Source organism: Peromyscus maniculatus, chromosome 7 (genome assembly GCF_049852395.1).
Source record: "Peromyscus maniculatus bairdii isolate BWxNUB_F1_BW_parent chromosome 7, HU_Pman_BW_mat_3.1, whole genome shotgun sequence".
Taxonomy (NCBI): Eukaryota; Metazoa; Chordata; class Mammalia; order Rodentia; family Cricetidae; genus Peromyscus; species Peromyscus maniculatus.
In genome coordinates this window covers 69,425,641-69,440,617 of record NC_134858.1, presented here as the reverse complement: position 1 = coordinate 69,440,617, position 14,977 = coordinate 69,425,641, and the positions used below count along the sequence as shown (strand labels likewise).

The 14,977-nt window shown below is 39.0% G+C and overlaps 1 protein-coding gene across 12 annotated transcripts in view; it reads left to right on the top strand.

The window, feature by feature from the left end:
- Tcf12 (transcription factor 12) overlaps positions 1-14,977 on the top strand; it is a 289,912-nt gene that overhangs the window by 264,348 nt on the left and 10,587 nt on the right. For 8 of the 12 annotated variants that reach the window (XM_076576640.1, XM_076576639.1, XM_042281230.2 and 5 more), the window contains 5 exons: positions 620-693; positions 1,652-1,723; positions 2,593-2,799; positions 11,856-11,970; positions 12,625-12,787. In XM_076576640.1, the coding sequence (XP_076432755.1) occupies positions 620-693; positions 1,652-1,723; positions 2,593-2,799; positions 11,856-11,970; positions 12,625-12,787 (631 nt within the window). The remainder of the gene's footprint in view (positions 1-619; positions 694-1,651; positions 1,724-2,592; positions 2,800-11,855; positions 11,971-12,624; positions 12,788-14,977) is intronic. The other 4 variants (XM_076576641.1, XM_076576642.1, XM_042281234.2 and 1 more) reach the window with 1 other exon arrangement.

Here is a 14,977-nt window from a genome sequence, read left to right as displayed (position 1 = left end):
CAGAGGAAGAAAGTCTTATATATTGTGGTAGCAATCAGAATAGCATTGCTGCTCTGTCAAAACCCAGCTGGGGTGTGGTGGCACGTGCCTTTAATCCCAGCACTTGGGAGGTAGAGGCAGACAGATCTGAGTTGAAGGCTGTCTTGGTCTACATAGCAAGTTTCAGGACAGCCAAGGCTACATAGGGAGACCCTGTCTCAAAGGGGAAAAAAATTGCTAGTGATAAGTTGTGAGTAATTAAGCAAATTATGGTACAAACAGTAAGTGTTAATGTCATCTTTAATAGCATTATCAAACACTGTAAAGCCATTATGGGGAAGCAAACATTTTAAAGAGATGTACATTTTCAAAGATGCACGTGTGTAGACAAAGTCTAAAGAATATACAAACATGATGCCAGCTGTGTTTTATGGACTTTTTCCTGTTAAATTAACTTACTAAATTGGTATATTAATTAAAAAGTTTTCCAATGTTTGTGCTTATAAGTTGCTAATATTATGCTGAATGGTAAACAAGCTTTCCAGTATTTGTTTATAATTACTGAGTATTTTTACTCTTTCCTTAACATCACCAAGACACTGAGTTCATCCATACATGTGAATGCTTTTTGATATAACAGGTACCAGTCAGTGGCCCAGAGCTGGAGGGCAAGCACCTTCATCCCCAAGCTATGAAAACTCGCTTCACTCCCTGGTAAGAGCCTCTACTGTCTTTCCAGCTGTTACAGACTTGCTTTAGGGTTCAGAGGGTTTTTTGTTAGTAGTGGTTTTGCTGTTGTTGTTTCTAAGTCTTATATAACAGTAAAGAAGCAGTAGGATAGCATTACTCGTGAATTCTTTGCTAACAGATAACCCGATTTAGTAGACAATATGATACTTGAGGTTTCCTTATTGTCATCTGTTTTTTGGGACATAAGACTTATATAGATAAATGGAATTAAAGGAGTACTGAAGGACTTTTGTTTCTATGAAAAACATAAGACTTAATTTTTCTATACTGTCAATGTTTATGTGTAAGAGGAACTTTATTTTAAAAAAGAGAAGAAACCAAATCCATTGATTCAAAATCGTGTTGTTTACTATATTTACATTATACTTTTAATTGATAAGAATTTTTTATTATAAAAGTATTTCTGATATCTTCTTATAATAAAAACGTACATATCACACAAGCACAACATTGCTTGCCAGACAAATAGGACTAGTCCTCCAAGGTGAGGAATCTGTGGTAGAATGTTCACTACTGTTGCTTTTGTGTGCTTATATTTGTAACCCAGAATCACAAAGAGTAACAAAAATAAAGAAATGAGCGTGATCTGGTGATGTTCTAAGTCACGCTATCATTCAGGAATTCTAGGTTGCAAACAGAAACCCTCTTTTTCTGTGCCTAACAAAATATTTTAAGTTGAGGAGAAGTTGTCTTCTCAAATATTTTGCAAGCAAACCCAAGCGTTGTGTGCTGTTTAAATGCTAACCTTGTGAGTCCCTGTTAAATCCCAGCCTTTTCAGAACTTAATACAAGTAGACCTTGCAGATCTCCACATTAACTTTACTAACAGGTTATGCCAACAAGCACATCAGCTATTTCCTCATCTCTTTTGGAGTTAATCTTAACCTGTGCTTTGCCTCCTGTTCTGTCTTGACTTTGCCAGAAAAATCGAGTTGAGCAGCAGCTTCACGAGCATTTGCAAGATGCAATGTCCTTCTTAAAGGACGTCTGTGAGGTACTATTTATTTTAGATGGTGCCTTTTTCTGTGTGTCTAAATTACTTCAACGTCCCTTATCCACTTAAAATTATCAAGCTGTACAGACTCCAGCGTCTTTCAAAAATCAAACAGATGAGCATTGCAGCTCTTGTAGCAGTGCTAGAAGTAGACGTGTCTGTTGAGAATGGCTTCTTTTAAGAGCTCTACTGGCATGTGCTTTTGGTTTTCAGAATCCTAATGTGTTTGTGTATAAGGCATGTGTGACCTGGGCAGTAGATATCTTACCTTCAGTTTTGTTAAAGAGCTTATCTGGGGCAGTGGTGGCGCACGCCTTTAATCCCAGCACTCGGGAGGCAGAGGCAGGCAGATCTCTGTGAGTTTGAGGCCAGCCTGGGCTACAGAGTGAGTTCCAGGAAAGGTACAAAGCTACACAGAGAAACCCTGTCTCAGAAAAAAAAAAAAAAAAAAAAAAAAAGCTTATCTGATGTGTACGCTATTGAAGATAAGGTGTGTTCTTCTCACCTAAACTTAAAAACTAAATAGATTTGAGAGCCTTTCCCCAAATTGACATCTTCCAGAGATCATGTTAAAGTACAGTTTGTCCCTTTCCATCAGCTGTAATTGAGTATTGACATAGTAGCCTTCATTTATTATAGAAACCAAAAGAAATAACCTGATAATTTGGTAAATTCGTCTTATAAAGCAGTGACTGAAGGTAGCTGCCTTTGTTGTTGTTGATTTGAAATGCAGGTAGTCACTTTTGAAGCTAGTTAATTCTGCATTGCACTTGCTGCCTTCCAGATATCCCTGAATAGGAGATGTAGAAGCTTAGTAAATTGAGTCGATACCAGCAGTAACCACCCTGTGTTGTTTTTGATTCTTACAGCAGTCTCGAATGGAGGACCGTTTAGACAGACTGGATGATGCTATCCATGTGCTGCGAAACCATGCAGTTGGACCTTCTACCAGTCTGCCTACTAGCCACAGTGATATACACAGTTTATTGGGACCATCCCATAATGCACCAATTGGAAACCTCAGTTCAAACTATGGAGGATCAAGCCTTGTTACAAACAGTCGATCAGCTTCAATGGTAAATCATGCTCATCTATGTGCAATAACTCCTATTATCCTAATTATTTTTCATGAAATTTTGGAAGAAAGGGTTAGAGGAGCATCTCTTTTCTTGAATGGAATGTTAAAAGGAGCCTTTTAAAATTTCCTTTATTGGCTACCATCTGTCAAATCCTCTGTGGCCACATACAAAAAGAAGGAACTTTCTACAGAGATCTATTAGCTTCAGCCTGATCTTTTTTCCAGATGTGTACTCATTGGAATGACAGTGTATGCCTTGGGTAGAGGGTAGGATGAATGAATAGCATAGCCTGTAAAGCAAGACTGAGTTTTAAAGGCCCTAGTCTAGCTGGAACCAGTGTTAGAGGCCTGTCATCTCAGCTATTCCAGAGGCTGAGAGCCAGGAGAACAGCAAGGTCAAGGCCAGCTTGGGGAACTTAGTAAGACCCTGTTTCAAAGTAAAAAGAAGGCTGCAGATGTGGCTCAATGACTGAGCACTTCTATAGCATATGTGAGGTCCTAGGTTCAGTTTTAGGTTCATGTACCACAGTTTAGGGGGAAAACGAAAACAAAACAACCTAGTCTAGGAAGAAAGTTTTCTAATTCAGAAAACTTTTCTAGACTAGAAAAGTTGTTTGTTATGATCTAGAACTTGCCTTCAATAGCAAAAATTTAAAAAGTGAAACTCTTAATTTGTACAGATCCTGATTTAGCCTTTTTTTTTAGCCAAATCAAGAAAAAAAATTGGGATAAAGGAGCAACTAGAAGGATTGTTAAGGAACAAGCAAAGGAAACTCTTTTAGACTGATCCATCTTTTAAAAACATGGTAATTCTTTAGAAAGGAGAATAGACTTCTAAAGCTATGTACATAAAAAAAAATTCTATGTTGAATTATTATTTTTCATCCTTACATTTCATCTTACATTATTTTTCATCCAAATTGTCTTTTAAAGATTCATTCTGAATCTGCTGTATGACTGATACCATATGTTTGCATGTTTATTGCATGGTTTTTAAAGTTCACTGCATGCTACAAAATATTTTCCTATGAAACAGATTTCAGGCTATAAGCCATGTGATCAAGGCTAAAACTCTCCTATCGCCACAGTAATTAAGTACCCCAGTGCTGATGGCCTGATTTCTGTAAAGGGTATTGATTCCAGGTCTTCACATTTGCATGTCCACAGAATGCAGCAAACAGCCACCTGCTCTCTATCTCAGTACTTCCACCTCATGTTGTAGCAGTTAGGGATGTTGTTTTTGGTCTTGTGTGGTTTGGTTTGTGTGTCAAGAAATCTTGAATTTTAACCACCTTCTAAATTAGTTTTTGCTGATAAACTATTATGAAAACATTAATTATTAAACTCATATATGAATTGTCTTGACTGTGACTATTAGAAATATTTTAGTAGAGCCAGGTTTGGTAGCACATGCCTTTGATTCCAGCACTTGAGAGGTAGAGAAAGCATGTGGTTCTCTGATTTTTAAAGCCAGCTAGTGTTACATAGAGAGAACTTGTCTCAAAAAGAAAAATTGTAGTGGTATAATTAGACTAGTAACATGGCATTTTGCAACTATAGATATAGAAAATCAGATGACTAACAAGTTGCTGATATGTTACATACCTTTATTTCTAGCAGAATGACTTGAAAATCATATTTTTAAATCTCAGGTTGGCCTTTGAAGCATTTGCAATTTGTATTCCCTCTTTTTTTTTTTTTCAGAGCTGAGGACCAAACCCAGGGCCTTGGCTTGCTAGGCAAGTGCTCTACCACTGAGCTAGGTCCCCAGCCCCTGTATTCCCTCCTAGCTTTTTACTTTTGCTATTGTTAGCACTCACTTTGTAGCCCCTGCTGTCCTCACACTCACAGAGGTCTGCCTGCATAGATAAAAAGCCTCATAGTATTCTAAAAAGAGGGGTCTCATAAAAAGTACTGTGACTCTGGCTCTTTAAGAGCAGCAACATCCAGGGCACAGCAGTTACGCCCGAGCTGTTCTCAGTGTGTATCAAGACCTTTTCAGTTCTCACTGTCTTTAGAGGGCACATGGCTGTTAAGTTGCCACCTACTGTCTACCTTCTCCACCCTATCTATAAACAATCCGTGTATGTTAGTTGTAGAAATCACGCATTGCTACAGGCTTACACTCAGAAAGTACCTGAGAGGATCTGACCCCCTCTGGTGAGCCAGTGTTTGTCTCTCATGCTTCCAAGGGCAGCTTTTAGCTGAGTCTGAGTTCAAACCAAAGGATGGAGTAGATAGGTGATCACAGGAAGACTCAACCTTCCTTGTTCATGTGCTCAGTACCCAACCTTGTTCTCACAGGATGTGTGATTTAGGGACACATGTTTGTGTTGGTTTCATTCGGCTTCAAGAGTTAATCTCTTTTTATTGTCCTTCATGATCGTATATTCTAACTGACTGAAAAGAAAAAAAATGTAGTTTCATATTCTAAAACTATTTTCCCTTTTTATCATAAATATGAATACTTTTTAACATTAGTTAATATTTGTATTTGTATCTCTAAATATTTGTATTGTATCTCTAAAAATAGTTGTTTGTAAAATGACCACAGAAGTAATCAGTTTATTATAGGATTTTATGAGACAATCTTTCTCAAAAAAATTTATTTTCATCACTTTGGTTTGTTGATTGGTTTTGGGTTTCCAAACAGGGTTTCTCTGTGTAGTTCTGGCTGTCCTGGAACTTACTCTGTAGACCAGGCTGGCCTTGAACTCAGAGATCCACCTGCCTCTGCCTCCCAATTAAAGGTGTGCACCATCACCACCTGGCCATCACTCCATTTATAACTTAAAGAGTAAAGTTACTCTATTAGACACAAATGTCTTCAGGAACTCACCAGAACATTCAAATAGTATTTGTTTGTTCGGTGAGTTTATTCTAAGGACATTACTATAGATGAGTATCCAGACTGTAGGGTTAAACATGATACTACTTTGTTTCCTAGCATTTGGAAAAGATTTGACTTGTGTTCTGTATGAAGGAAAAGATGGAAGGCATAGCAGCCGTCTTCTGCTTTGCATACTGCATGATCTCTGTCACACTCTTTGACTCTGGGGAGAATAAGGATTGAGTCTAGGGTATGTTTAGTAGGAAAGGACTCTAATACTGAGCTCTACTCCCGTCCCTACAGTGACACAATCTGACATTGTAAAACAAAGCAGCCTTTGACATATGGGGGGAAATGAACACAGCTAAATTCCAGTGTCATTTATTTACAGAAATAGGTTCCTTTATTTTAAAAAACAGAAGAGAAGACAAGATTTATCCACAGGCCTGCTTTGTCAGTTCCTTACTTTGATGATAAATTGACTTCCAATATATAAAATGAAGGTTGGCATGGTTTCCTTTTGGGTTTTGTTTTGTTCTTCTTTGCTTTCCTTTTTCTTGGAGTTTTTGTTTTGTTTGTTTGATTGATTTTTAGGTGGGCTGCTCACTGTATAGCCTTGGCTGCCCTGGAATTCACTATGTAGACTGGGTTGGCACTGCCTTTGAACTCAGAGATCCTGCTTCTGCCTCCCAAGTGCTGGAATTAAAGATGTGTGCCACCATGATAAGCTGTTTTTATAACTACTTTGGGAGTTTTGTTGAAGTAGTTTTAATTATTTAAGATGAGCCAAGATGTGCTGAAATGGATAAAAAGTTGATGGGAATCTGCATCTCAACAAAGTGGGAACAGTAGCTCATCTCTCAGGCCTTCAAAGCAAATAGATCAGTGAACAAGATTACCATTAGTGTAAAGTCTGTATGGTTAGTTGAAGCCATTGTTCTTTGTCAGCAAAGTAGTTCGCCTGTTAAGACCTTTGCCTTCTCTAAGCCCAGTGGTAATGGTGGTGCACACCTTTAATCCCAGCACACAGGAGGCAGAGGCAGGCTTATCTCTGTGAGTTCAAGGCTAGCCTGGTCTACAGAGTGAGTTCCTCAACATCTAAAGCTGCACAGAGAAACCCTGTCGGGGGAGGAAAGGTGGCGGGGACCTGTGCTCAGCAAGATAGCATCTTGCTAGTGCCTGTGTCTTCATAAAACGTTAGGCAGTGATTTCGACTGCAGGTGCAGACCATGCCAAGAGAGACTGAGATTGTGTTTGTTTGCCAGCGCAGCTTGATGCCAGTCCTAAAAAAGTTCTTGAAATGAGCAAGGTGCCTCTGTGGCATTTGTCAGCAGACAACGCAAGGCTGAAGACTTGAGTTCAATTCTCTGAACATTCATACATAGAACATTCATACATAGAAATCAGAGAAAATTATTGTGTGCAATAATAATAAACAACATTTTTTAAAATTCTTTTTTTTTTTTTTTTTTTGTTTTGGTTTTTCAAGACAGGGTTTCTCTGTGTAGCTTTGTGCCTCTCCTGGAACTCACTTGGTAGCCCAGGCTGGCCTCGAACTCACAGAGATCCGCCTGGCTCTGCCTCCCAAGTGCTGGGATTAAAGGCGTGCGCCACCACCGCCCAGCACATTTTTTAAAATTCTTAAAAGGTCTTTGATGGTACAGAAGGAAATTCTCTCCATAGATATCTTAGTTTTATTGTTACAAGACTTAGAAGTTTATATAGATTTTTTTTAATTATTTTTTGGTATTGCTTGAGGGTTTTGGTGTCAAGAAAATATAATAAAATTTTATTCAGAGTTTTTTTAGCCTTTTGTCACTTAACTAAAATAATTTGGAATCTTTGTATGGGGCAAATTGGCTGCATATGTTTGCACATTCATGTATACCTAAGTCAAAAGACAACATTGGGTATCATTTATTTAGTTAGTAAGTTTTGGTTTTTCAAGACAGGGTTTCTCTGTAGCCCTGGCTGTCCTGGAACTCACTCTGTAGCCCAGGCTGGCCAGGAACTCAGAGATCCACCTGCCTCTGCCTCCCCGGTGCTGGGATTAAAGGTGTGGGCTACCCCACCTGGCTTTCTTAATCACTGACCACCTTTTGTTTGAGACAGGCTCTCTCTTTGGTGCGAAACTTCACCAAACAGGCCAGGCTAGCTGGCCAGCAGTTCCAGCAATCCTCTTGTCCCCGCCTCCTGTCAGTAGGACTGTGTGTCTGTCCTGCCACAGCTTCCTGTGTGGGTTCTGGGAATCGAACCTCAGAGCCTCAAATTTGCAAGGCCAAGTGAGCAGGCTTCTCAGCCCTCCTAACTTTAAATATTCTTGGTTTCCCTTTTGGACAGGAGTTAATTCTAGTTTGGGCTTCCATACTATAGAAAATTATGTGTCTAGGTTTCATCTGAATACAAGAATTATAACCACTCCTCCTGTTTTAGTCCATTTTTCCCCTAAATGGACATTCTGATTTTTTTGTTTTCAGTGTAGATAGTGTTTTTAAATTTAGAAATAATTTAGAATTTTTGGAAAATAATAGAAATTATACACTTAAGGAAATATAAGGATTAAGGAAACAACAAATGGGTTAAACCGACAGAATATTTTAAGACAGTGTTTAAAATCATTTAATTAGTCTATATATTGATAATGGTCATAGTAAATATATTTACTATAATATTCAGCAAGTAGTACAAATGGACTAGTTATTAGAACACAATCAGAGAACTTCATGCTGATAAATTTGAAGTCTGTTCTTAAATTCATCAACTAATTAGATTTAACATGTTTTCCATTATGAGTACTAAAGTCATTGGCCAGATTGAAAAATGAAAAGAAGTTCCTTGTAGGTTATCCACCAAAGTCAAGCTGTGCACACATTGTGAAGGCCCAGTGTACAAGACTAAGTCATTTAGGGGGTTGGACCTTTCATTCTGAAGTGAGGGTCTTAGAAGATGGGAATTTAGAGCAGAGCAGGCCAAGGGGCTTGCCTTCCTTCCCTGCTACTCCCCCAGCAGTAGCAGCCTGTCAGCTGTATGCTAACGAGATGGACAATTAAAATGGTCCTATCTGGCTGGCCCACAGGCGCTGGGTGCAGACAAAGAACTGTTTATACACCTGTTGTTCATGTAGACAGCCATATCATTGTGGAGCCACAGATTAAAGGAAGGCTATGGAAGCCAGGGTTGGCAAGGGTTAAAGAGAACTATTAAAACTGTGGAAGTCAAATTCTTCAGAAAAAGGGGAATCAAGTTACAAAGAAAAAGTTTCTGCTGACTGCATTAACATGGGAAACTCCAGACTTCAAGCTTTCTGCCTGTCTGAGACCATATTTTAAAGGTTTATATTTTTACTACGTATGTCAATTGAAACGTTTTTGGGGGCCAGTAATGTGAGTTCCTGTAAGAAAATAACCTTGTTTTGTTCCATTGAGGCAAAAATACTTGCTAGCATCTATATTTCAAAATAAGACACCCTGCCTTATTTCTTTCAAGGAAGAAGTAATGACCCTTTGCTGCAGAGCCTTTTGTCAGGAAGAGAGTCCGTACAGTACTTTTTATTAAGGTGCAAAAAGTTTGGTTTTCTTTTAGTGGTGCTATTGAAGCCAAAGGAAATGAGAAGTCGGCAGATGCATTGTCTCTGAATGACTCAGCCATTACTGCTCAGGCTGGGCTTTGCTTGTGGGATACAGAGTGAATATTTGTGTATTTTGAAGTTTATAAGGCCATTTCCTTTGGTGTTTTTTGTTTTGTTTTTGATAAATTCAGAATTTAGATAAAAATAGAATTAGCATCTCTTAACAAGATCTGGTGAAGTTTTAAGTGCACAAACTCACAGAAAGTTCAGCTTCTGCTTTATCTCACAGAGATTTTCTGAACCGAAGTTCCTCTATGGTATTTCACCTTTAAAATAGGTTGGCACTTCAAATTAGCAGCTGTCTGTTGTGTTTATCCCATGTCTTTTCATAAAATGAGATCTATTTTGTGTGTATTCATGGGGTGTGTGCGTGCCTGCACGCATGTGTCAGAAGTTAACATCTGGTGTCTTCCCCTGGCTCCCCACCTTATAGTATATATTGAGTCAGGGTCTCTCACTTGAACCCAGAGCTTGTCAAGTAAGCTCCTCTAGCTGGCCAGCTTGCTCTGGGAATCTTCTGCCTGTGTCTTCCTTGCACTGAGATTGTAAGCTGCTATCACTTCCACCTAGCCTTTATGTGGGTGCTAGGGATCTGAATACCTGTCCTCAGGCTTGTGTGACCTCAGCCCCTAGAATAGGATTTCCAAGTGGCCTCCTTCTCAGCAGTCAGTAGGAAGAAGGCACTAGTAAGCATTAAGGACAGACTTGACCAGGCTGTCTTATGTCAGAGTCCCATGCATGACACTGCTGGAAGTTTCTCCTTCAGTCTTCTGTCTTCACCGACTGTTAGGCTAAGTTCTTCAGGAGTTTTTAGAGTCTTTAATGGGGACAGGGAACCTAAAGCCTGAAATTTTAAAAGTGGGAAGAGGTTGGAAGTCTGACGCCATTTTTATGGTCCCTCTCTGCTTTAAGGTATGATTCTAATGCATGATGAAATTTACCTGGTTTAGGGGAAAAAGTACAGACTTGAATATCCAAAGGGAATAGTGACAGAGTAATTCTCAGTGGTGACTAATTCTGAGATAATTTTGTATAAAAAGTAACTATAGAGTACACTAAAGAGTACATTAAAGATGAGAATAAGGGTGAAAGACAAGTATTTTCAAAGTGTCGGAGACACCTGGTATATTCTAAACAAACCCACTGCCAGATGACCCCCTGAAACTCTGCTTTGGGTCTTTTCATTTAGCTCACAGGAAATCAAAGGATAAACCCACATGAGGATATTTATACATCTTAGGATAAAATCCACAGTCATAAAAAGATCAAAAGGTACACCAATTACTTGGGGTATTCAATGCTTGATAACTTGTTAAAGCTGAAGGATCTGTTGAAAAACATTTCTCCTGTCTAATCCAGGCAGTAAACTATTTAATTAAAGGCTTAATATTCTAGTTGACAAGTCTGCTACTGTTCTAATAAAAAAGTTTATTTGTAACCTGTTTCTCTTAAAATAGTGCACCATCTAATGGTTGGTGTTAGTGTGCTTTACCTTCTCATTTGGGTCAGCTACAGCTTGGGTTACGGTTTTTTTTTTGGCTGTGTGTGTGTGTGTGTGTGTGTGTGTGTGTGTGTGTGTGTGTGTGTGTGTGTGTGTGTGTGTGTGTTCCAGACAGGGTTTCTCTGTGTAGCTTTGCGCCTTTCCTAGAACTCACTCTGTAGCCCAGGCTGCCCTTGAACTCACAGAGATCTGCCTGCCTCTGCCTCCTGCGTGCTGGGATTAAAGGCGGCACCACCACCACCACCACCACCACCACCACGTTATGTTTTTTAAAGCTTTAGAATAAAAATGAGGATTTCAGTGCCCAGGCGGGCAAAGCCTTTAGTTTGCTTTAGGTTTGCATTACAGGTGAGAGGGAGGACAAATAAGCTATTGTATGTGTGGGAAGATGCCGGTTAATGAATGCCAGTGGTACCTTCAGTGTGGGGCTGTTTTACTCAGCACTGGAGCAGCTATGTAGAGTAGGTTTGGGGGCTTATGGGCTCTCTAGTCCTGTCCCTTTTAGAGTGTCTTATCTAGCTAGGGTGTGGCATTCATTGGCCGCCCTTTTGGCTTTTACTAACAACACTCTACGGAATTTAAAAATTTGAAACTTGTTTTTTAAATAACATTGGAGCCGGGCGGTGGTGGCGCACGCCTTTAATGCCAGCACTCGGGAGGCAGAGGCAGGTGGATCTCTGTGAGTTCGAGGCCAGCCTGGACTACAGAGTGAGTTCCAGGAAAGGCGCAAAGCTACACAGAGAAACCCTGTCTCGAAAAACTAAAAAACAAAATAAATAAAAATAAATAAATAACATTGGATTCAAATACTTTATTGTCATGTATTTTAAAATGTTCACTGAAATTCAGAAAAAGTAATGCCCAAAAAGAGTTGTTAAATTCAGGTGAATAGTACTGTATCTCTATAAAATCCTGTATAAGACTTATACAAAGCCGAGTGAAGTGGTGCAGGCCTGTAATCCTGATTATTTGAAGACTGAGGCAGGAGAGTCACTTGAATTAAGGATTTCGGGGTCAGGCTGACTTATCACAAAAAATAAATTTAAAAAAACTGGCCACTTTGTGACTTCTTTTTGTTGTTGTTTTTCCCTTTAGGTTGGACCTCATAGGGAAGATTCAGTTAGTCTCAATGGTAATCATTCGGTCCTGTCTAGTACTGTTGCTGCCTCAAACACAGACCTGAACCATAAAACACCAGAAAATTTCAGAGGTAACTTTTGTCGTTTTTTGCGTAGTACTGTAGAAAACAATGTCCTTTGGAATACTGTCCTGTCCATTTGAACTGGCGTCTGTGGTCAGCCTCTCACATAGTAGTGTTACCCTGTGGATGCAGAGGGTCACTGTCTAGTGTTTACTCAGCCATCTTGGCCGAGCCAGCTTAACTCTACGCTGGCTGGAGCGGGTTGAAAACCACAGTGTAGGACTCAGTGGTGGTCTGTCTATTCTGCTCCTGTCCTGTCTCTTGATGACTTTCTCTCATGAGTCAGCCTGCACAGTCCCTACCGTCAAGGAGAAATAGATTTCTTAGTCTGTTGAGAACTTTGAATTACAGTATGTTGTTTTAGAGATTCTAATAGAACTGGAGAGACATAAAATTTTTAAAGGAAAAAAAAAACTGTGGTCCTTGGTACAATATAGATTTATGAAAAATGCAAATATCTAGGTAAAATTAGGACTGCTGACTTCTTGACCACTAGTTTCTGACAGGTTCTTTCTGGCTCTAATAATGTACATTCCTTTACCTCCAGAATGTTTTATACAACCTAAACCCCAAGTTTATTTATCCTCTAGAAAGCTTTGAACTATCTTGATTGGAACATGTAAACCTAGACTTATATTTTATGTTTCTTTCCCTCTTCGTTAGGTGGCTTGCAAAATCAGTCTGGAAATGTTGTTCCAACAGAAATCAAGACTGAAAACAAAGAAAAAGATGAGAACCTTCATGAGCCTCCTTCATCAGATGACATGAAATCAGATGATGAGTCCTCCCAAAAAGACATCAAGGTCTCATCTAGAGGTAGAACAAGGTATGTGTTTGCCCTAGAGGGAAAAAGTTTTGGGACATTAAAGGGTGTCATACATTAGTAATAGCCAACTACAGTCTAGGTGCCAGGCAGTGATATATATATATATATATATATATATATATATATATATATATATATATATATATATATATATATATATATAAATTTACCCGTTTCATCCTCCCATCTCTAAAGAGAAGGCCTGTGGATGTTTGACTGAAGGTGTGATTTCACACCCCTTTGTGTCTTCGTAGAAAAGGAACTGCCTACCTTGTCTCAGTTGCTCAAAGTTTGTAAGAAGGCAGTGAGAGGACAGGTTCAGCTATTTGTTTTATGTCAGCCAGTAAATATTTGATCTATTAAAGAACTAAGTATATGGCAGACTCCACTGTGGTTCATGCAGGCACCAGCCTGTTGCTTATTATGTGGTATTACTGGAAACCACCGTATGCTTTGGTTTTATGTCATCTGTGGCCAGGTTTGCTTTACATTGGCAGGTTTCAGTAGTTGCCACAGACACCATCTGGCTCACAAAACAGGAAATACTTACCATTTGGCCCTTCATAGAGTAGGTTTGCTATTCCTTGATTTCAGCAGTAATTTGAGAACAATGTAAAAATGAATAGAGTAATACTCTCAGGAAGAGTTTTCTGGAAATTAAAACTGACTTGCTTTCAAACATGAATTTGGACACATTAATACATTACTTTCAAATGATTTGTGTGCTTCAGATTTTTTTTTTAAGTTTTAGTTTTACATTAAAATTAGGTGATTTGGGGGGCTGGAGAGATTGCTCAGTGGTTAAGAGCACTTACTGCTCTTCCAGATGACCTGGGCTCAATTCCCAGCACCCACATGGCAGCTCACAACTGTCTGTAACTCCAGTTCCAGGGGATCTAACACCTTCACACAGACATACTTGCAGGCAAAACACCAAAGCACATAAAATAAATAAATCTTTAAAAAAAGAAAAAAGGAAATATTGCAAATATATATATATATATATATATATATATATATATATATATATATATATATATGTATATATTAGGTGATTGTAGCCTACGCTGGTCTTGAACTCATGGTCCTCGTGCTTCAACCTTCCAAGTTGCTGGGATTACACACATGATCAGCCAAACCCAGCCAGGACTTAATGTATTTTCAGTGCATCTTATTTATGGTATATGAATCATTTGTCAACAATGTATCTATCCCTTACAGGTATTGATAATTAATATGTTTTGTGTGTTATATTATAATGCAGAGGAGACTGCAGTGATAGAGCTAAAAAAGCCATGACCCTTTCTTCCATTTCCACCCAACAAAGAGCTCCTTTGCCCTTGACATTCTCACAGCTTTCAAAGCCTAAATGTTTCTCTTGAGAAAAATGAATTTTTACAGTGCTGTGGTTTTAATACACGTCTTACTCATAGGAAGAATGTAAATGAGAAAGTAAATTCAATCGGAGAATTCCAAAACCACTTCTAGGCATCTTTAACTCATAGTGCTATTATTCTGAACAAATTTTAAGAGATAATTTGTATCCTTTCTTCTCTCCACATGCATTAGGAATCAACAGACTTTCCACTCTAAAGGGCCAGATCGTCGATACGTTCATGGGCCATGTTGTCCCTGTCACAACTACTCGATTCTACTTTGTAGCCCCAAATAGCCAGATACATATATATATATATATAAGCCAGTTTGTCCTTCCAAAAAAAGAAAAAAAATTTCCCCCACAAATTTCCCAGTTTTTCTGTCATCACATCATCATCATCAAAACTATGTTTTGAGCCCATCTATGTCTTGTCTTCTGTCCCTTGTGCACCAGGTGACTGCCAGAGTGCATGATGTGCTCCTGCTCCAGGTCAGGACCTTCAACACTCAGTGCATTTGAATCAGTTGGGGCCTGCTAAGATGCAGCTTCTGGGTCTGTAGATTGGATGTAGACTTGAAAGTCTGTGTTGAACTGGTCCTGGTAACACTGAGACGGCTGATGTGTGGATCCAATCTGTATAACAAGGTGGTAGAATTTAGTTATGTTTCTTGTTTATGAATAATTTACTTTCATAGAGAGGCCTTTATGCTAAAATGTGTGATGAAAAATGTATGAAAACCATGATACAACTTAACTAAGTGACTGTTCAGGTGCCGTGAAGAAAGGAAAGGACCATCCGGGCACAGCTACGT